Source organism: Myxocyprinus asiaticus, chromosome 32 (genome assembly GCF_019703515.2).
Source record: "Myxocyprinus asiaticus isolate MX2 ecotype Aquarium Trade chromosome 32, UBuf_Myxa_2, whole genome shotgun sequence".
In the NCBI taxonomy this organism is placed as follows: Eukaryota; Metazoa; Chordata; class Actinopteri; order Cypriniformes; family Catostomidae; genus Myxocyprinus; species Myxocyprinus asiaticus.
The window spans coordinates 40,905,001-40,926,738 of NC_059375.1; the positions used below are offsets into that span (position 1 = coordinate 40,905,001).

Below are 21,738 nucleotides of genomic sequence, written 5' to 3' on the forward strand. Positions count from 1 at the left end.
ATCATAAATCTGCTATCGCTGTGAGATAGGATTCAGCATGTTTAAGATGCTCACTGCTAAAATAAAGTGTACACACATAACTCACAAAGCAATCAAAAAAGTGCAGGAGATGAAAGGAGAGAGTAAATGCATTATTTCAATGAAAAGGAAAGCAACAGAGACACTTTATGGTGTTACATTTAAAGTAAAACAGACTTGACATTTAACATGACTGTGTGAACAGTAACATGTTGTAATCATGTGTTTACCTTTTTAAATCATTCATTCTGCGAATAATTTGTTTACATGGGCCATGCAAAGAATATACAAATATATGTATATATCAGGGCTGTGAATTGTTTTGCTTTTTAACTCACTGTGATTAATCGGAGTCAATCATTGTACATAAATAAATAAAAATAAATTATAATCATAAATATATGCACTTTATATTTTTACATTTTGTAGCCCTCATATAAGTCATTAAACCCACCACAGTGTAATCTCATATTCCGAGATGGAAATAATTTTATATATATATATATATATATATATATATATATATCTTACTAGGGATAATTTGTAAGATAACATTTTATGTATCCTTAATACATAAAAAGTATTTAAAAAGTATCAATTTAGCATTCATTAGGCCTTCATATAACAAATAGAAAAGTTGAAATCTGTTGAAATCATTTTAATAAAAGTGAACCCTTGGGACATGAACCCCTTTATGCTCTGAGGGTGTTTTTAAATATTTCCAGTTTCAGTGGCATATCTAAAATTAAAGGCATATAACTAGACAAAAAAACAAAAAACAAACAAGGAGTGTCAAGTGTTTGGTATCATTTTAAAGAAAACTTTTTTTTTATTATATAGATTTTAAAATATTCTGAGACTTTTAGCCAAAGAAACTGCTGACAAATCACAAACAACCAACCTTGAACTTTCTTATTTTTCTGATTTTACATTATATATCTCTGAGTGTAAATAAGGTGGCTCCAAAAAACTGCATTTGTTTTGTTCCCAATCACGTCAAATGTAACTGAGTAACATTTTGTGTTGATACGACAAAGCAATCAAAAGTTATAGCATTACAAAACAACTCATCCTAGTGTCCAAAAACGTCTCCAAGTGTCCAAAAGCCTCTGTGTTTTTAGCCAGATTACAGTAAGTGCTGTGCACATTAAGCTTTGTGTGGATTATCTAATGATCTATGCTTCTGATTAAATTGTGTGGGCTCGTTTTGAAGATAATAGGCTCCTCTGAGTAAATGGTATGTGATATTTTAAGTTATAAGCGAAAATGCTGCATAGCCTATAAGAAATACCTGTTTACATGTAACATGTATGTCAAAGACTTACACTGATCAGCCACAATATTAAAACCACCTGCCCAATATAGTGTAGGTCCCTCTCGTGCTGCCAAAACAGTGCCAACCCGCATCTCATAATAGCATTCAGAGATGATATTCTTCTCACCACAATTGTACAGAGCGGTTATCTGAGTTACCGTAGATTTTGTCAGTTCAAACCAGTCTGGCCGTTCTCTGTTGACCTCTCTCATCAAGTTTTTTTGTTTCTGGCACCATTATGAGTAAATTCTAGAGACTGTTGTGTGAGAAAATCCCAGGAGATCAGCAGTTACAGAAATACTCAAACCAGCCTGTCTGGCAACCACCTTGTTGATAAGAGAGATCAATGGAGAATGGCCAGACCGGTTCGAACTGACAAAGTCTACAGTAACTCAGATAACCGCTCTGTACAATTGTGGTGTGAAGAGTATCATCTCTGAATGCTATTCTGAGATGTGGGTCGGCGCTGTTTTGGTGGCATGAGGGGGTCCTACACAATATTAGGCAGGTGGTTTTAATGTTGTGGCTGATCGGTGTATACTTAGCTATTAATCGCAATAGTTTTGTCTGTGAGTAAAACTAACTGAATGGTTGTGCTCTACTCTTTGAGAGATTTCCTACAGAGCTTTCAACATATGACACATGGCTATTTAATCAGTTTGATGTTTTTACCGATTACAATAATGTGTGCAGTGCAAAATATTTAATAAATCATCATAACAGAACACTTCTGATTTGTCTGTAAATTTCAAAGCACTTGTTCAGATTTGGTCATTATGCCTACATGCATTGTAAAGTAGAGCTTCTAAGCTTTAAAACGATACCTGTTTTGTGTTGGTCATGACTGTAGTTGTTAATATTTTATTAATTAACTTTTTTCTCAGCGGGCCCCTTCCAAGCTTAAAGGGTTTTTGTTTTATTTAATTTTTTTTAGCCATTTCGTTTTTCAAGTTTAAAAATTAAACTTGAATCAACGTCATAAAATATAAGGCATATGCGTAAAATGAGTTGTGGTTGGTAGTCGACCTTATTCGATTCTGAGCGTTTCCCCACATTATTCATGAGAAGGAAAGCTTCCATCCAATCACTGCATGACCTCATGCATGAGCTCGCAAAACAACGGAGAATTCAAAATCACACAAGGACGTGACAGCAGTTCCCTGCCCAGATATAAGAGTGGATTCTGAAACTCTCTTCTCCTTTAATGGATTAATTAAACATGAATGAGCTGTTAAAGAGACAGAATTGTTTATAGGTGGCCAAAATGAAACTGCTAATTCAACAGAGCACTCCGACCAACTGTTGTTTTCAATATGCAGAACACACTTACACCAGGACCCACAATAACTAAGTGTCTATTTGAAGAACACACTACACATACAATGATCCCACTCACTGTGTGTTCATTGGCCAGACACAGAGTGGATAATTCACCATTCACCATCCAGAGAGATAGAGAAAGAGAGACTTCACATACTGTTTTCAGCAGGCATCCTACTCAACACGATTATAAATTTCTCCCACACTGTGTGCTAATACACCTTCCAATAACTGTCAAGCCTGAAATTGAATTTCTGCTGACATCGCGGACATGAAAGCTGTGAGGACAATATCATAATTCTGTGAAATTGCTTTGTGTGCTTCCAAAAGTGTGTTATTTACAAATCTGCCCTGTTACAAAGATCACTTCACTACAAATGCACTTTTATAAGTGGGAATGTTTGAAGGGCACTGTAGCAATAATACAAAAAACATTTCCTCCATTTTTGGAGTAAATGACCGAATTTTTATTTTTTGGGTACACTATCCCTTTAAGAAATGTATTTTTTATTTTTATTATTATTATTTTATGAAACTATGTCCTTAATATTTTTTACTATGCAGTAACTATTTTTTTAAAAAGCTACAAGAAGTTTGAAGTTTGACCCTTTTCACATTTCCGGGTTTGAAACGCAGAAATTAACTAGCGGGTTAAAATTCTATAGCGGCAAATGGGTGACCAAAGCAAATTTTTGCATCAATTTGCTCCAACAGCAAAAGAAAAAAATTCACTATGACATTCCCAATACTTTTCAAAAGAGGAAAAACATAGTTGTATTACAACAGTCAGAAGAAATATTCCCTTAGCAGCTGCATTTAACAAACCCAAATGAAACCCCAGCTGTTTATGTTATAATATAATTGATTGATTTAATGGCAAGGTAATAACACAAATAATAATGTGGAACATTACGTACATAAAAAATAAAATAAAAAGTCTGGTACATTTGTGCTGCTAAATAAAGGTGGAAATGCATCATCACAGAATGTGAAAAGAGTCCATTTCGCTGCGTTGTGCCTAATAATGGCCTTTCGCCCTTAAGTACTTTAGGACGACTCTTGACTTGGCGGTTTAGTGTCTTGAGCTGTAGGTGGAAAAACCACTGCAATCATTGTGGTGGAACGTTTGATAATTGTGTCATAGAGACACAGCAGAGGCTGCAAAATATGTTACAAGGATGTTGAGGGGACATTTACAGCACAGCAAATCTCTGTCTCCATCTTTCTCTGTCTTTGCCACTGACGGCTCAAATGTTTACACCTTCTCAGAGGCAAAAAACTTCAGTCCACAAGCCAGACTGCCTTCAGGAGCACAGGTATTTAAACACACTCCACGAGAGAAATGTAAGTGAACATCACATACGTCAACAGAGCTTGACCTTATTTTAGAGTGTCAGAGTTTGGGTAGGTTATATTGTATATATATGATAAAATAAAATAAGCCATGTACATTGGCCCCAAAGTGTTAAAAATTATTAAAGTACATTTCTAAATAAAATAAGCCATGTACATTGGCCCCAAAAAAGTTACAAAGTTTTTAGACACTTTTGTCATGCAGAAATGTCTTTGCATTGCATAAGTGCGGCTTAAGGGCCCAAAAGTGTCCAAATATGTTTTGGGGCTACTGTATATACCCTATCGAAAACCCTTGGAAATGGCTTTTCTATAAATATTTCAGCATTGTTTTGTGGCAGTGTTACAAACTAATCAGCAAAAAGCTTTTGAAGTATGGCAGTGTTCATCCATAATTTCATATCATGAATAAAAGTGCATGCTTTCACGCCAACTTTTGAATGTTTTATGTTGACAGCACACATTTGTGCATGCCATTAAAACTGACGTTTGAATGACAGTGAAACTTTGTCTTTAAATTTGCAAGACCTTTGTACGTTTTTGTCTGTCAGGTGATTCAAACATACCTTGACCACCTCTCCTCCATCCACCTTCATGAGGTGACGTAGATTCTGCTGGAGTAAACTTGTGTTTGATCTCCACTTCAGAAGCCCCAGGAGATCAACTGCAGGAAACAGACCAAAAAAAAACCACACAAAAAACATGTTAACAGTCAACTCTCCAACATGCACATTAAACATTCATTAATTATATTCACTGAATTAATTATAAGCTTGTAATCAATGATAAGCAGCACTAGAGACAATTAATCAGAATCAACAGCACATACAACAGTTTTGGCCCAGAGTATAAATTAATCTATTACAAGGGGAAATTTGGACAAATGTGTAGATATCATGCAGTTTATCAATCAGACTATACAGATAAGCCAAAAGTCAGGATCTTAAAAGATTTATGAGGTCAAAAAGACTCTTTAAAAAGAATCTCTCTCTTGGATTAATTAAACATGAATGAGCTGTTAAAGATACAGAGATGCCAAATTACCTTTAACAATATAAAGTGCAAATAAAGAACTTGTCTCTGATGGGGGACTGTGCTGTTTAGCAACCGCAGGCTACAGACAATTTTACCGTTTCCTTGGGAACTCTCAGCAGCTCCTATTGCAATCGTCATGGCAACAGAAGCGAATAACTTTTTAACCTCAAACATCAAATTCAAACGAGCATTTGAAGTCAAGCTAAAGTGAAATGACGTAACACCCATGGTGCCGTAATCCAGTGAGACTATTTTCAGGGTTGTGTTTTGAAGAGCCGTCAAATAGTCATATCAACATTTACACACAAACCTATAGAGCGCAAAAAATCCCATTCATGTATCCCATAGAGGAACTGATTTTCAATAATAACTTACAGACCTACCATGAGCTGCGAGGTTGTTCATCGATGGTATATGCTTCCATTGAAGCCATCCGTCTGCGTTATTTCAACTTCATTGTTTAAAAAGTGTGTTTGATAGCGGAATTCATGGTAAACAACTACATTACCCATGGTACAGCAGAGAAAAATCCACCAATCAGAGAACCGAGGACAACAAAACCCACAAAACGTGCCTCGGAGCAACCACGCGCTCCCATGACGCACTGTGAATGAGGTAATCGAGTCGGTCTCCATTCACCCTTAAACTACTTATATATTTGTACATATAGGAATACATATATAAAATATATTGTGTCTATACTTATAAACAACAACCTAAAATCAATAGTTTTATATATTCACATTGTTTTTAAATCAATGACATAATTTGCAATGCTTCAAGGGATTGTATTTTGTGCCCTCATGAAAGACAGTAAGTACACAGCCTTGTATCTTTGTCTTTATGTCTGATTTTCAAATAACTTTTTGCCTCAAAACTAAGTTTGTGATGTTGTGATTCATCTCGGAGTTGGCTGGTTTGGTTCTTGGCTCACAACTCTTTATGAAAGATTTATGAAAAGTCTATGGAAGAAATGAATAGAGAAAATACTTCCAGAACCCAGACGGCTGTATTAGAGTATAATAGAGTATAAATGCAGATCATAGTACAGTCCATTCAATGTCATACTGTCTTTAAATCCTAAGTCCACTGTGTATCACAGTATAGATCGCAGTCTATTGAAACTTTGTGGAAGTATCGCACAATATAACAGACTTTCCTGTTCCACACAGGCGTATTTTCGATTGCATAAAACCGAATATTTTGACAAAACACTGATGTAGACCAGAGGTTTTCAAACTGGGGTCCGGGGACGCCCAGGGAAAAAGTGTGAAAAATGTTTCTGTATTTGACATTATTACTGTTTCATTCTAAAATTATGAAATTATTCAGAATTATTTGATTCTATTGACAGCCATAATTCTGTTGACAGGCAACTGTAAGAACTAAAAATAAATCTGGGTAGCTCAGTGGTAAAAGACGCTGGCTACCACCCATGGAGTTCGCTAGTTTGAATCCCAGGGTGTGCTGAGTGACTCAAGCCAGGTCTCCTAAACAACCAAATTGGCCCGGTTGCTAGGGAGGGTAGAGTCACAAGGGGTAACCTCCTCATGGTTGCTATAATGTGGTTAGTTCTTGGTAGGGCACGTGGTGAGTTGAGCGTGAATTCCGCGGTGGATGGCGTGAAGCCCCCATACGCCCTATGTCTCCGTGGAAACGCTCAACAAGCCACGTGATAAGATGCGTGGGTTGACAGTCTCAGATGCGGGGGCAACTGGGATTCGTCCTCCGCCACCCGGACTGAGGCGAGTCACTACGCCACCACGAGGACTTAAAAAGCACACTGGGAATTGGGCATTCCAAATTGGGAAGAAAAAAAAAATTATATATATATATATATATATATATATATATATACACACACACAATAAGCTACTTATTTAATGATTCAAGCATGTCTATAATATCACATTAACATTTTTTTTTCTCTCTCTCACATAGGGGGTCCATCGCAAGGGGATCATCATATTCGGGGGACCTCAGCATCAAAAAGTTAGAAAACCCCTATTGTAGACACAAAATTCACTTTAAAATATTTTAAAATAGAACATGAATGGAAGTTTAGACTTCTGTTAATCATCCAAGCAGGTACAGATGTCGTCCGATGCAATAATCTGAAATTAGCCAAATATCAGACAATTTATCGGCCTAATCTTACTAAAATAATAGCATACAACAAAAACAATTGATTTCAAAACAGTTTTGTAAACTGAGATAAAATTATGTAAATTGTTGTGGATGAGAAACAGATCACTATTTAAATCCTTTTGGAGTGGAGCACTTTTTTCACAGCGATCCCTTAAGGACATTGTTTGACACATGCGCATTATGACTGTTTTGTTATACTATTTTAATACAGTCAACTCCTGGTGCATGTTAGCACATCAGGAAAAACTGGGCAGCATGCGAGACATAGTGGCAAGTGGAAAACCGAAGTACGCTTTGGCCGTTAGATTGCTGAACTGATTTAAAGTCCATTTAGCAGGTTTCGCCAATCATAAGGCTTATTACAACAAAAATATAACACTTTGTTAAGATGTAATGCTGCTTAAAAACCCATACTAAAAGGGGGGAGGATTTCAGTAGGAGGAAAGAAAAGTGTGCTATTTCACATCATCATGTCACATCAGCAGGATGAGTGGCTGTGTGGGTGAGATGTTCAGAGAGTTAAAGTTTCCAATATTTAAAACTTCAGCCTGCGGGTTTAATAAAGAGAAAGTTAGAGAGAAAATCTGAGAAAGACGAGGCGATAGAGGGAGATATACATGTTGTACAGTCATTCTTTATTCAAAACTAATCATTCCTCTTTATTACACATTGAGAGAGGTGTAATAAAGGAAAATATCAGAAAAAACGTGGCGTTTCAGTCCAATGTAAATGTATGTTCCATTTAATGTTTACACGATTCTGGCTTCATTTTCGGGCATATAGAACATCATTTTACCTAACGTTATCAACAAGAAAGCAATAGTACAATATTCTCATGTCTATATTAATATACTAGTTGATGCATTTATAAACATTTTCTTTTTGACGCTTCCCACGTCTTTTGACCAATGAATCTCCAGTCGTCTTGATTGCTGGATAAGGATTTTTGAAGATAATTTCAAACAAACCAAGAGGTCACTAAAAACCAGCTCACTCACAGTGAAGCAATTTCAAATTAATTTCAGTTAATCCTGATTTTGGACATGATTGAAAGTGAGCGCAAGTTGGGTTCAACTTGTATTGAACCCGGAAAATATTCCTTTAACTTTCCACTTTCAGCACAGAAATCGGGCTGAATTGGTCAAACTGGTGGAAAATAAATGGACTGATTACCTACGGACACATCACAGCCATGTTGGTAGTGCTGACAGTACTCTTGCTCATATGATATTGCTTAATTATATTTTGTAAAATGTGTTTTGTTTTATCGATTATTTTCTCATCAGATTTTTAATCATCAGCAGAAATCATGCTAACAAAAGATTCTATTCAAACACATTCACAGGCGAACAAATCTAAGTCACAAACATACACTAACAGCAAACACTCCTGCAGATTGCATTGATTTCTACCTGCAACGCTGACACAGAACCTCACAGTTTGTGTGCGTGACAGCGGGGTTCCACCGCTCAATATGCTAATGTGTGTTTACGTATGCTAACGAGCTACTATTTCACTCTTTTGACACGTTGTTTCTACAGAAAACACAGTTGGCATTGATTGACAAGACCTCATGGGGTAAAACGGCTTCTGTAGCCTACGCTAGCAATACAAACCCTGTGTTTATATGCTAATGTCATCAGCAATCTGCACATCAACTCCGTCTGAGGAATCCTTAGCATCCTCATTACCGTGTCCGTTACACTGCTAATGGACAGCGGAGAGAGGTTTTTTCTTTTGACAAAGGTCTTTATTAAAGCACCGTCTAAACTGCCCTGTGTCCCTGGGGTCATGTAAAACCACACGTTAATACTCGTGCAGGTCGTTAGCACCTTGCTAATCAATTCACAGTCACGGATGGCTCCATAACACGGTATGTGAGAGGAAATATTCTGTCGTCCGGCGGGGATTAAGATGGCCTTTAAACTCCTCAGATTGCACACGCTGCATAGCGCAAGACCAATCAATGTTTCACACCGTTTTCGTCTTCATCTAACAAGGGTGCTTTGAAACAAAAGCTGAAAACATCTTGGCATTCTGGGAGAGAATGAAGTGTTTGCTAGCTTTGATTTCGAGTGTCTCAGAGTGTCTCATTTGTATGATGAACAAGCCGCAGTTTTTAGCACAATAATGTATGATATTGCAAACGACAACTGAAAACACTCATTTTACAGCATGCATTTGTTTTTTCCTTTGGCTTTTTTGACACTTTTTATTAGCGACAGTAAAGGGGGGCATGCGTTGGGGCGACACTCATTTTCTATGTAGCCAAGAGGCACACAAGTGCAACTCCTACAGTGGCAAGAAAAAATATGTAAAACCTTTGGAATCAGCTGGAAATATTGGTCACATTTTATGACCAATTAATGGAGAAAACCAGCTAATTCCAAAGGGTTCACATACTTTTTTGTATGTCCTTGAATGGAGAAACAAAAACCTAAAAAAAAAAACACGTTCCAACAGCTAATGTCAAATTAGCATTAAAATCAAACTGTAGCATTAACTAGGTGTCTTTCTCAAATCATCCAAAAAAAGTTTTCAGACTTGTGCAGCTAATATGCATGATCTAGTGTAATTCAAAACAACATACAGTGCGCAGATATTTTGTGAGTGAAAGCATTACATTACAAGGGATTATCGAGATAAAGCGAGAAATTGGCAGCTGGTCAAATGATCTCAAGATCATGAACATACGCCCTGCACCATATGATGAAAAAAGCAGCTTTTTCTCTCTTACCGCAAATTTTAAGAATTATTAAATGCAAAATCGAATCATTTAGATAACCCATTAGACATAGTTATTAAGACAACTATTTGGAATAATCTTTACACACACACACATACACACACATACATTATATATATATATATATATATATATATATATATATATATATATATATATATATATATATATAATAAAGGTGCAAATTTGGTTTATGTGTTTCAGGTAATGAGATAAATTATTTATAAAAAAAAAAATGAAGGAATTATTTTTTTTTAGAGCCTCTCCTAAATGTTGACATGCAAAGTTCAAATCAATATAAATTATTATTTATTTGTATTATTATTATTATTATTATTTATTTATTTATTTGTTTGGCCAGGGTTTTGAGTGTTGTGGTAACAAGAATTTTTCTGGACATGCTCCAGAAAATGTTTTCAGAAATGTGGAAAAACATTAAAATTAGTCTTGATTATATTGTTAGAAAATAAAACAATGAGTGGTACCTTTTAAAAATAACTGCTAAACAAGGCTCCGACAGGATTCATGTTTTTTCAAATCTTTGTTTTTTCCCTGTTGTTGTTTTTGATGATGTTTTCATTGCTTTTCACCTTCTTCCATTTGTCTTCAACCGTGTGGTCGCAGAACCAGCGATTCGCATGACTCCCTACAGTGACACTAAGTACCACGGTCATAATGGTGGTTTCACTTACGCTTTTATTACTCTGTATTCTAACCCCTCAGTGACCCTGGCGCAGTCAGACAGACACATGTATCTGACACAAGTGACATTTAGAATGTGTCTATCTGACCAGACAGTGACACATTCATTTATTTTGCATAATGTTATGGAAAATGTGCTGAAAATGACATCTTTCATTCCAAATTATAAATGAATCATCCGTCATGTCAACTCATTTGTAAAATGGACTACACTGGTCAAGCTAAATGTTTGCTTTGGCTTGCAGCCAGCAAAGACAATTAAATAAAAAATAATAATGTTGTCCGTTTATTAGCATGTTTACATACAAGTTCTTAAACCGATTATGCTTAATACGCCGACAATATGCTTGGTCATGTAAACGCATTAAACGTTTAGCAATGTAAGGTCATAAACGGCTTAAGAGTAAACCGATCTATACGGATAGATAGTAAACAACTTTACCGGTGTTCTTACCATCTTAGAGTCTTCGCGGTTTGATGTCAAAAGCAGAGAATAGCACGATTATTACAAATCTCATGTAAACATGGTTTTCATGCCTTTTTCATGCCTCCTTTTCTTTGCATGTAAACAGGCTCATTGTCTTTGTATTATGCAAGGTATTAAATTTTACAGAAAAAAATCAGATTTTTGGGGCATATCCGACCAAGTCAATTTAGTTGAAAAAAACGTGTTTTAAATTTTGCCAAACCCAAATCTTGATTCTTAAATCCCAAGATCGATCTTTTACATTATGAGCAACCATCAACTACAATGAGAGGAAATCGCTAGCAGTCGCAACCAAAATTCACATTATGCGACTAAAATGTATATTGGCAACTGGCTGGTAAATGTTTAGATTTCACTTTCCAGTGAATGTGTATAGTGGTGGAGTATTAAGCAGCAACATCCTTTTACTTCGTTTTGAGAGTAAATGTCATTCCATGTTGAGTGTGTGTCCAAAGACAAGATCCACGCAACCCATTTGTCATTGAATAATGTCTCTTTTAATATCCTTTCTGTTCTTTATTAAGAAAACAACAAAAAAGAAACATTTAATTCTAATCACGCATAGGACAGATGAGATAAAGCCATCTGAGTCATTCTTGTTAATGTAACCGGGCCTACTCGACCTGCTCCAAGCGGGATTCGAACCGGGGTCTCCAGCAAGGGAGGCGGGTGTGCTAACGAGGAGACCAAATGCTACAGTCTCTAGTGCGCCTCTTGAGGCCAGGGGAGTGAGGTTTACACATACTGCACAGCTTCCTACCAGCTGGCTACCATTACATTAGCATGTGCTCATTTACGGACGCTCTTTGCAGAAATGCCGGTTTTCTTAAAGAGACAGTACTGGTTTTTAGCACGTGTTCAACAAATCATAATGATGTTATTAAACAATAAACATGTAACAAAAAATTATATATGCAAGATACTATCATATTTATTGACTGAATACATGGATTTGACCAAAGTGATGAAAAACGAATAAAATATAATTAGTAAATTAATATTTTCGAAATGTACCTAGTTAGAAGGTCCTCTGTATAATTAACAGCATTAGCTGGAAGAGAATTTCTTTCATATGTAAGCAAAACAGACATTATAACTGAAATATATCCATATGAATCGATATTGAATCGAAATCGGAACTGAATCGAAAGCTTGTGAATCGGAATCGAATCGGGAAATCAACATCAATACCCAGCCCTATTTGAAATCCAGCTGAAATCCAAACAGAGTTTCAGTCTGAATAATCAGATTGGATTTCAAGAAGATTTTTTCATCAATTGGGACACAATGTGACTATAATGTCAAAAACAAGCTCAGTAGTGTCTAAAGCTTTCTGAATGATCAAATGTGACATTGCCTATGTATTAAATAGTGAAACTGTTTTTCTAAACTGTTTGAACGAATGAATACAAAAACACACCAGAATTGGATGCAATGAACAATAACGCATATATTAATCAGCATATATCAATCTTGGTTATTTTTAAGAATATTTTTTTTTTTTACATTAAGTTGCATTAATGCATTATGAACCATCATCAACAATTAACATTAACTTTTTTTTAACAAGACTAATAACTGCTGTAAAAATCATTGTTCATTGTTAGTTTGTAATACCTGGTGCAATTACTATGTTAACAAATATAACCTCATTGTAAAGTGTTACTGTTGTACCTCTGTAGATTCATTTAGCGGAATAAAAACATTATTTTGTCTTTATTGAGAATTAAATTTTAGTGGTCTGTGCATGGATGACAGCTGATGAGAAAACAGTATTTGACTTTCTGTAATATTCATAGAGCAACACAAAGTTCACAGCAAACATACTTAAAGAGGAGAGAACACACAGAGAGTAAAGGACAAATTGCGTCAGGACTGCAGTGGACTTTACTGCATTCAGTATGTGATCAGACTCTAATAATCTTCCTGTATCTGACTCAGCTTCCTGCACCTCCACACAGCTCACAACTGGACACAACATATCTTCTTTTAATCACAAAACCAAAACAAACATGCTGAACACCTGTCTTTTAAAGTGGTGGGTCGTGACTTAAAATGCATTGCAGGTCCGTTTTGATTGGACTGGGACGCAAATCCTAAAATGCAACTACTAACCATAAAATTGTGTACAGTTAGGCAAGCAAAATAAATAGGCTAATCAACTTTTAAAAGGGAGGAGAAAAACTTCCCAAATATTTTGTTGGTGACATCAAAGACCATATGTTCAACAAACTTGCACATTTTGGAGCACAATCATCCATCACTTGGTAGAAGTTAGCCAAATTAGGTAGATGCCAACATGGACAGGTTGTGCGACATGCGCTCATCCTCAAAAACTATGAACAAACTACACAAGGTAAAAGAAAATATGATGCAGATTACATTAAAGCGGGTCCTGAAGCAAAGCTCATTGAGAACCACTGCTTTAAAGTCTCCCTTTCTTTCTAATTTACTTTCTTAGTACGTTATAATTAGTTTTATTGCCTCAGTCTAAGTGTGTCTCACCGTTCTGTGTGAGTTTAGTGGAGCACACCAGCGTAGAGATCTGAAATGAGTCTTTGCTGATGGTGAAGCTCCCGAGACTCTGCGTGTTCTTCCCTGAAGACGGACTCTTATCCTCCATCTCTGGTTTGGTGGAGGACAAGTTCAGATACATGGACGAGTCCTCCAATTTCTTGGCCTCTGCCTACAAATACAAAAACAACACAAAGACAAACAAATTCAGCCCCCAAATACCAATATTACTAGACTTAACTGATTGTTGTAGCTCAACTGGTAGAGATTGCACTAAGAACACTAAGGTTGTGATTTCGATACACAGAACAAAACAAACTAATATTGTAAATGTATTTGAAAGAAGCGATATACAGTGCATGCAAACTATAAATACAAATGTGTAGTTGGTGCATAGCATATCCATGTTATAATCAAGATTTTAGATTTTTTTATTTTTATTTATATGAACATATATCAACAAAGTGTATATGTTAGGTGATTTGACAGGTCAACATTAATTAAACATTTTTCACCATCATTAATCACCCTTTGGTTCAAATGGTAATGCAGTGTGACATTTATTTATTTTTTACAGTACAAATATTCCATTTAGCCTCTCATTGAATAATTTATAAAAGCTGCATGTAAAATAATGGAAAATGCCGTTTAAAACAGTCAATTTCCCACTAAACCCTTTATTACAGCTAGTCCGCCCCAAATTTACGCCATTGGCTAAGCCAGAATTTGCCATGTTGTCACTCAAACAAACACAGCAAAGTGTCGCAGTGTTTAGAGTTATAATCAGGTTTTAATACTTGTTTGAAGTTCTCTACATCAAATTCTTTGAAACTCTTTAAATTGTTCTGCTTTTTTGACCCAGTCTTAAACAAGATATAAAATGAATTCTAGATCAGCGTTAAAGCTTTTGATTTTGCTCACAGTATGAGGGTTAATCTGCATAGCTCAATAATGACTTGACCTGGTGACGTTCTGCATTAATAAAGCTTTTTAATATGCAGAAATGAAGAGATGAGAATGCTGACAGAGCTTAATTGTGCAATGATTAGATTGTGATGTGGGGTCAAAGGTTAAACAAAAAGCAAACGAGAACAAGCAGCATCAGTACACAGCTCACATGCCTCTCTTTGTGTGTGTGTTTCACCTTATATATGATGAGATCGTGCTCTCCGTCTCTCAGTGTTGTGCCGTCATATCTCATCAGCTTGACAAACGACAGAGCAAAGTTCTTTTCTGATTTATCCTTGCCTGCAGAGACACCATTGTATATTTATTAACAATAATATTTATTAAATGTTATGACAACTAATCCATGTCTTTTCGTTCTTAACAATTTTCAATACATTTGTGTGTTATTTCTGCTTCTACCAATACAGATTCACTTTTGAGAGAACATTTAGGCAATATTGCATTGACCACAATCATGCCAATGATGTACATTGAAAATAACAAAAACTCAATTGAACTGTGTGGCAGGGTGAGCAAGAGACAGACACAGTGGGTGCCATATCAGGCCTTAGAAAGGTGTTTTTGTTTTTGACAATAAACAACAGAAAATTTCCAAAAAGACCATGTGACGGATAATGATTACACAGTGTAACAGTTTTTTATTTATTTTTTTTGTTCCTGGGTAGTAAGTGTTATTTCCTAATTGCTTATTGGCTATTATTGCCCACAAACTTTGCTTTTGTGACCAGGACAGTGATATTTTTGAAATGTACCTATTTCCAATGAGAAAACGGGCGAATGTGTGTCTTTCCGTTCACATTAAGTCAGAAAAAAACAACATGTGAATCCAAGTTAACATGCATTTATACTAAAGTAATATTCAAAGCTGTGCTGGTCCATAATGGTAACAAGTACCCGTCTCTTTCCCTGGCTCACTCGGTGCACCTCAAAGAGGATTACAACAGCATCAAGACCTTGCTGGACACCTTGAAGTATGATGAGTACGGCTGGGAGGTCATAGGAGACTTCAAAATGGTGGCATTACTGATGGGTCTTCAAGGCAGTTTCACCAAATTTCTATTTGCTTTTGGGACAGCAGGGACACCAAGGCGCACTACCACAGGCGGGACTGGCCACAGCGGACCGAGTGTTCTGTGGGGAGGAACAACATCAAGTGGGAGCCACAGTTGGACCCCTGGAAGCTGCCACCACTGCACATCAAATTGGGCCTTATGAAACAATTTGTCAGGGCTCTAGATAAGGAGTCGGCAGCCTTCAAGTACCTTCAAGACTTCTTCCCTAAGCTGTCTGAGGCAAAGGTCAAAGCCGGTGTCTTCGTCAGACCACAGATAAAGAAGTATTTTGGATTCATATGTTGTTTTTTTCTGACTTTATGTGAACGAAAAGACACAAATTCACCCGTTTTCTCATTGGAAATAGGTACATTTCAAAATATCACTGTCACACACATAACAGCCATTTTCTATACTTTTGAGGCATAAGCAAATAGGAAATAACACTTACTACCCAGGAACAAAAACTGTATTTCATTAGTGTTATATGTAGCGGATGGTGAATTTTTTTTTTTTTTTAAATATTATAAAAAGAACAATAGATGTAACAAAGCTCAACATTGCTCAAAATATCACGGGACACTTCAAGTAAATCATTTAAGTCAAAGGGGTTCAGCTGACAAAAGAAGTTTGGGAACCCTTGCTCTAACAGATACCACAGAAAAGAGAGAATGCAGACAGGTCAGGACACGACAGCAAAGAACACAAACACGGCACATAAAACTACTGTCAGAAACAGAGACACAGAATACGAGGAAGAGAGAGAAATGGTATGTAGTTCTGTTGCAAACCTATTTGCCAGTATCAGTTCAAACAGCGAGAATGCATACACTGAAGGCGTTTGTCCACACAACTAGCACCTGAACTAAAATCAATTCATAGTGGAACTATACCCATTTCGATTAAATTTCAAGCGTCATTTTTCCACCAGGTACATAAAAGCAGCAACTTCATTTATATAAGCTTTGACCTAAGCAAGGCATGCGACTCACTTCAAAACAAACAATGGATGACTCTGTGAAAGATTTCGTGTTGATTTTTATCATAACTCGGATACGTAAGAGATGGAAAACAACAGGAGAGCAAGAGCAGAGAAAGATGCTTTAACGCTACCTTCATCTGGAGTCAACTGCATTTTGTTTGTTGCTTTTTCATATATACATATGTGCTTCCAATAAATGCCATTTTAAACTATTATGTATGGAGTTTTCAAACACAGATTTCAACGAACAATTCAATCAACGCTGTGATTTTAGTACAAATGACGAACGTAAAAATTTACTTGTAGCCTTGAGGTAAAATAAAAACATCTTTATTAGTACATAATATAAACAGTGAAGCCTTTAAAAGGTGCAAACAACTTTTAAATGCAAACGAAGCAGTGCAAAAGGCAAGCAAAACATTTAAAGAACAGTAGAACGAGCAAGAGAACTATATACATAATACAAAGTTCAAACTATATACACGATAACCATGGAACGCAAATGATTTAATGATGCTTTATCATCTCATAGTCTCGTTTAGTTTTCTCTATTTTCAATCTACATAGTTTAATGACAAAGCCTAACTTCACAAGGCAATCAGATTATTTGTACACCTCGTTTCTGGTCGACGTTTCAAACTCACGCTGCATTTCTTCTTCTCCATAAATACTCAGCAGATCCTGCACAGCAGTTTCTGTCCATCTATCCATTTGAAAAGCCTACAATAGCAACAACTCAACTTAAGTGTTAAAGGGGCCATGAAATGCTATTTATTTTTATTTTTTTATTATTATCTTTGCTGAGGCCACTGCTTTAATTTGCTTTAATCCCACCAGTTACCAATTGCGACTGAAGTTTAGTTTGAAATTTGAAGGGTCTAGAAGGAGTTGTTAATTATAAATAAAGGTGCAGACTGTCTTGATTTCATACTTGAGTGGTGCAAACAGTCACATGACCAGAGCCATTTAATTCCACTGTGCCCCTCTGAAAGATGATGTCTGTGCCAAAGCTCCACAAAAATAAGCAAGCAAAAGTCATAATGCATGAACAACTATCATATTTTGCACATATAATATTTACAGGGTTCATTACTGATTAATTTATAAGATAGCACTTTCTCATGTAAATCATGCTCACAGGACTCAAGTAAACATGTACACTCAAAAAAGGATTTTTGCTGCTTGTTCAATTTACTTAATTAAAATGAACTAAAGCAACACAATTCTAGAACATTGTCACAACTTGATTTCACAGCATTCTATCCATTTAAATGTGTAAAATGGAAGTTTATTTAATCCATTTGAGTTGGAACTACATGAATAATGTTTGTGGTGTTATGAATTTACATTTTAGTGTTTTATGTTTTGTTATGTTGAGATTTATAAGAGTTTCTGTTGTGTTGGAGTTTTGGGGGTTACCATTATGGCAAAGAGTAGAGCTTGAACTAACGATGAGGACAGGAAAATGTTGCACAGATTATTATTTATTTTTTATTATTGGTTTATCATTAACTCCCCCCCCCCCACTTGTTGCTTGTTAGTTAAAAAAATAAAAAAATAAATTAAAAAAAAATCCCCCCCCCCCCCATATTCTATTAGGTCCTATTGTGCAAATAAGTAAAACTTTCACATTAATCTGGATACATTTGAAAATGACGTTTTCGTTTTCAAACATTTTCCAAAAGTTGCTCCGTTTTTGCTGTCAAAAAAGCCATCTCAGTGTGGACGGAGTGTGGATATAGTTTCCTACCAGTTACAATTGTGACCAAGAATAAATTTCCAACTTTCACTAACACTAAAAAAAATACAATAATAGAAAAGGCATACTGTGCAATTCATTTCATTGGGCTTTCCATGCAGTAAAATACATGTGCCTACTTAGCTAGGAAATATTTGGAATTAAATGGGCTGACTTTCAACTCAGGTTGACCATTGAAATGCATCTAAAAATTCCTTAAAAAGACCTAAAGTTACTTTTCTTCTTTTACACACTAGCAACATGCGCAGCCATTTTAATGAGAAAAATTCACATAAATATTTATTCATTATGCTAAATGGGCCCCACACTGCAATATATTATTTCAGCACTTCAAGAAAAACTATGCTGAGATCAACAGTCATTCTAGACTATGAACAGAATTAAGACCAATTTTATTGTTATCGTCTTTACTGGGATTAAAAAAAAGGACGTTCATTTGCTCTAGATTGCCTGTTTGCACTAACTGATTGTTTTACATCCGCCGCCCAGCGCCTGGCAACAAGCATCGGCAACAACACCCCACCCCTCTCATCCTTGCACTACCACGGCAACATGTGGTGAGCAGATGGATTGGCGCGGCTAGCAGGATAAGGTTGTGCATGCACACACACTGCTAAGTGCGATGACCGCAGCCGCATGCCAGACGCCTCATGGCCCATAAAACACCCATCCAGGCTTTTTAAACACACTCACATTTCTCATTATTACATCACTGCCAAAATGCTATCAAATACTCCCTGAGCTGGAAAAAATCTGTAGAACTGTTCAATAAATAATTAAACTAGACTTTTACATTTTTATGAAGAAACCTGGTGTGTTGCTTGCTCATGCAAAACTTGCCTCCACAATTCTAGGGCATTGTGGGTAGTTTCCAGGGCATTGCTATGGGGTTGTTAAGGTATTCTAGGTGGCTGTCAGGGTCTAAGGTGTTGTTGTTTACTGGTCTAAATCAAAAGAGCCCATTCCCAAATCTCTATAATATTCTGGTCTCTCCTTCAATGCAAATTTAAAGGGGTCATGTCATGAGGAATAAATTTTTTCTTGATATGTTGACATGTAAGAGGTCTTTCTACTATAAAAACATACAGTAAATTTCAGAACTCAAAACTTAATCCATTTATTGAAACCAAGCTACAAAAACGCCTCGTTCTCTACTTCTGCGACTTCCCTACGTCATTTGGGGGCTTAATAATTCAAGACCGCCTCTACAGTTAAAAAACATCAACGCCTACTTCACATCATCGCACCCTTGGCCCCACCCACTGGTGCTTCAGTTCATCAACTGAGACAGGACAAACAAGGCCTACTGTGGCCTAACTTTTCCTAAACACCAAAGGGGACTATTTTCACTTACTTTTGTAAACATGCGGAGACGTCTTTGACCGCTTGATACATATCTCACATATCTACATGATACACACCCTGATACATGTGTCAAGTTACAACTCTGAAGAGGAGAAGCTATTCTCTGTCATTCGGTTGCTGCCTCTTGCTGTTTTGAGCACAAACTATTTTTAATTGTTGGTGTATGAAAACATGCGTTGGATGGACATCTTTGACTGCTGCAATGTGCATTTAAGTGCAGGATGATACTGGAAACAGAATGTGTGTGCGTCTAGTTTACACCATGCTTTGGACCATGTATGTGCATCATGTGGATGTGCCGTCGCCATATTTCAGCGTGGATTGCATGTTTTTATTAGCGATCAGCTAGGATTGTTTGTGAACCAGTTATAAAACGATTCAAGCTTTGCAAAGGAACTGTTATTGAAGGATGGGGTAGTTAAAAACACTTGAACCCGATGCAAAACAGTAAGTAAACAGTTCTCGATGCAAACTCTCTAAACCGTTTATTTGTGTTGTTGGCAGTAGTAGCGCCAGCGGAAGCAGCTCAAAATGGAATGGGACAATGGTTTACTGTCGGCGCAATGTGATGCAACGGACACTTTTATGGTAGACAGCATCATTTATTATAAGAGGTTCGATTGCTTTTGACACAATGTGACTTTCGCTTCCGGTGTAGACAGGGCATAAGTGTTAACAGTTGTGCTTTAGATGAGCAGTTTAATATACTCAGATGCAATGTGTTGGATGTGCATTGTGTGTAAATCCTGCAATTTTGTTTTATAATGTTGAGGGGCTTGTTCATTTTCTTCCCATTAAGTTTCAGAGGACCTCAGTGAAGATAAAACTATTAAAAAAAAAAAAAAAAAGCATTTCATGACCCCTTTAAGGGATTTTTGCGCCTGTTTTATCGTCCGCCTGGCAAAAATGTTAATTTATTCTCTAAATATTTGTATTTTTAGTTCTCATCGACAAGCCGCATGATTTGAGGAATTATTTGCAGACTCATTGAACCTTTAAAGAGAGTGTGTGGGTGACTCCAGTCAGGCTTCCTAAGCAACCAATTGGCCCGGTTGCTAAGGTGAGTAGAGTCACGTTGGGTTAACCTCCTTGTGGTCACTATAATGTGGTTCTCGCTCTCGGGGGAGTGCGTGGCGAGTTGTGCGTGGATGCCGCGGAGAATAGCGTGAAGCCTCCACATGCACAAGGTCTCCATGGTAACGTGCTCAACAAGCTCAACAATCTTATCAGATGTGCGGATTGACGGTCTCAGACGCGGAGGCAACTGAAATTCATCCTCCGCCACCCGGATTGATGCGAGTCACTACGCCACCACGAGGACCTACAGTGCATTGGGTATTCCAAATTGGGGAGAAACCCCCCCCAATTGTTTGGCGGTTTTTAAAGAGTCACCTCATGATGCTTGATGCCCATAAATAACAATGCCAGTGATTAAATGTGCCACTGCAAGGATCACCGTAACAAATGCCTCACCGGTGGCGATGTGCAAGTAAATGTATCAACTTATATAAGACCCTGCGAAAACGTGAAATAAATTCACCATGTTAGCAACTAACATGGTCAGCAAAGTAATATTTTTTATTTTATATTTAACTTCCTCTTGTTGTTACTATAATTTACTGATGTTTGGTCATATTGAATATTTGAGTAAAGCTATATTAACAGATTTGTACATTCTGAAGTATTTTTTACCATGACGTATAAGGTAGGCTACATGATGCAATAAAAAACAGAAATTTTAAAACCAATTTTCAATTTTGTATCTGTGTTATTTTGGGTATTTGTATTTTGTGATATTTTACAAATGGTTTAGTTTCTATTCCATATTCACTTTTTAAAGTTTGATCCACAATAAATTAGCAATTTTGTGGAACCCTCAGTGTCGCTTCTTGGCATATGTTGTGAACTCAACAAAACTTTAACTTCACTAGAATACTAATCTCTTTCCGTACCCTGAGCCTATCCCCCAGCCC

General features: G+C 36.6%; 1 protein-coding gene across 2 annotated transcripts in view; it reads right to left on the bottom strand.

Moving 5' to 3' along the window:
* The window catches only part of LOC127423600 (dedicator of cytokinesis protein 1-like), a 361,421-nt gene that overhangs the window by 236,531 nt on the left and 103,152 nt on the right, over positions 1-21,738 (bottom strand). For both annotated transcript variants that reach the window (XM_051668049.1, XM_051668050.1), the window contains exons 17-19: positions 14,783-14,886; positions 13,630-13,810; positions 4,573-4,670 (exon numbers count right to left, since the gene is read on the bottom strand). In XM_051668049.1, the coding sequence (XP_051524009.1) occupies positions 4,573-4,670; positions 13,630-13,810; positions 14,783-14,886 (383 nt within the window). The remainder of the gene's footprint in view (positions 1-4,572; positions 4,671-13,629; positions 13,811-14,782; positions 14,887-21,738) is intronic.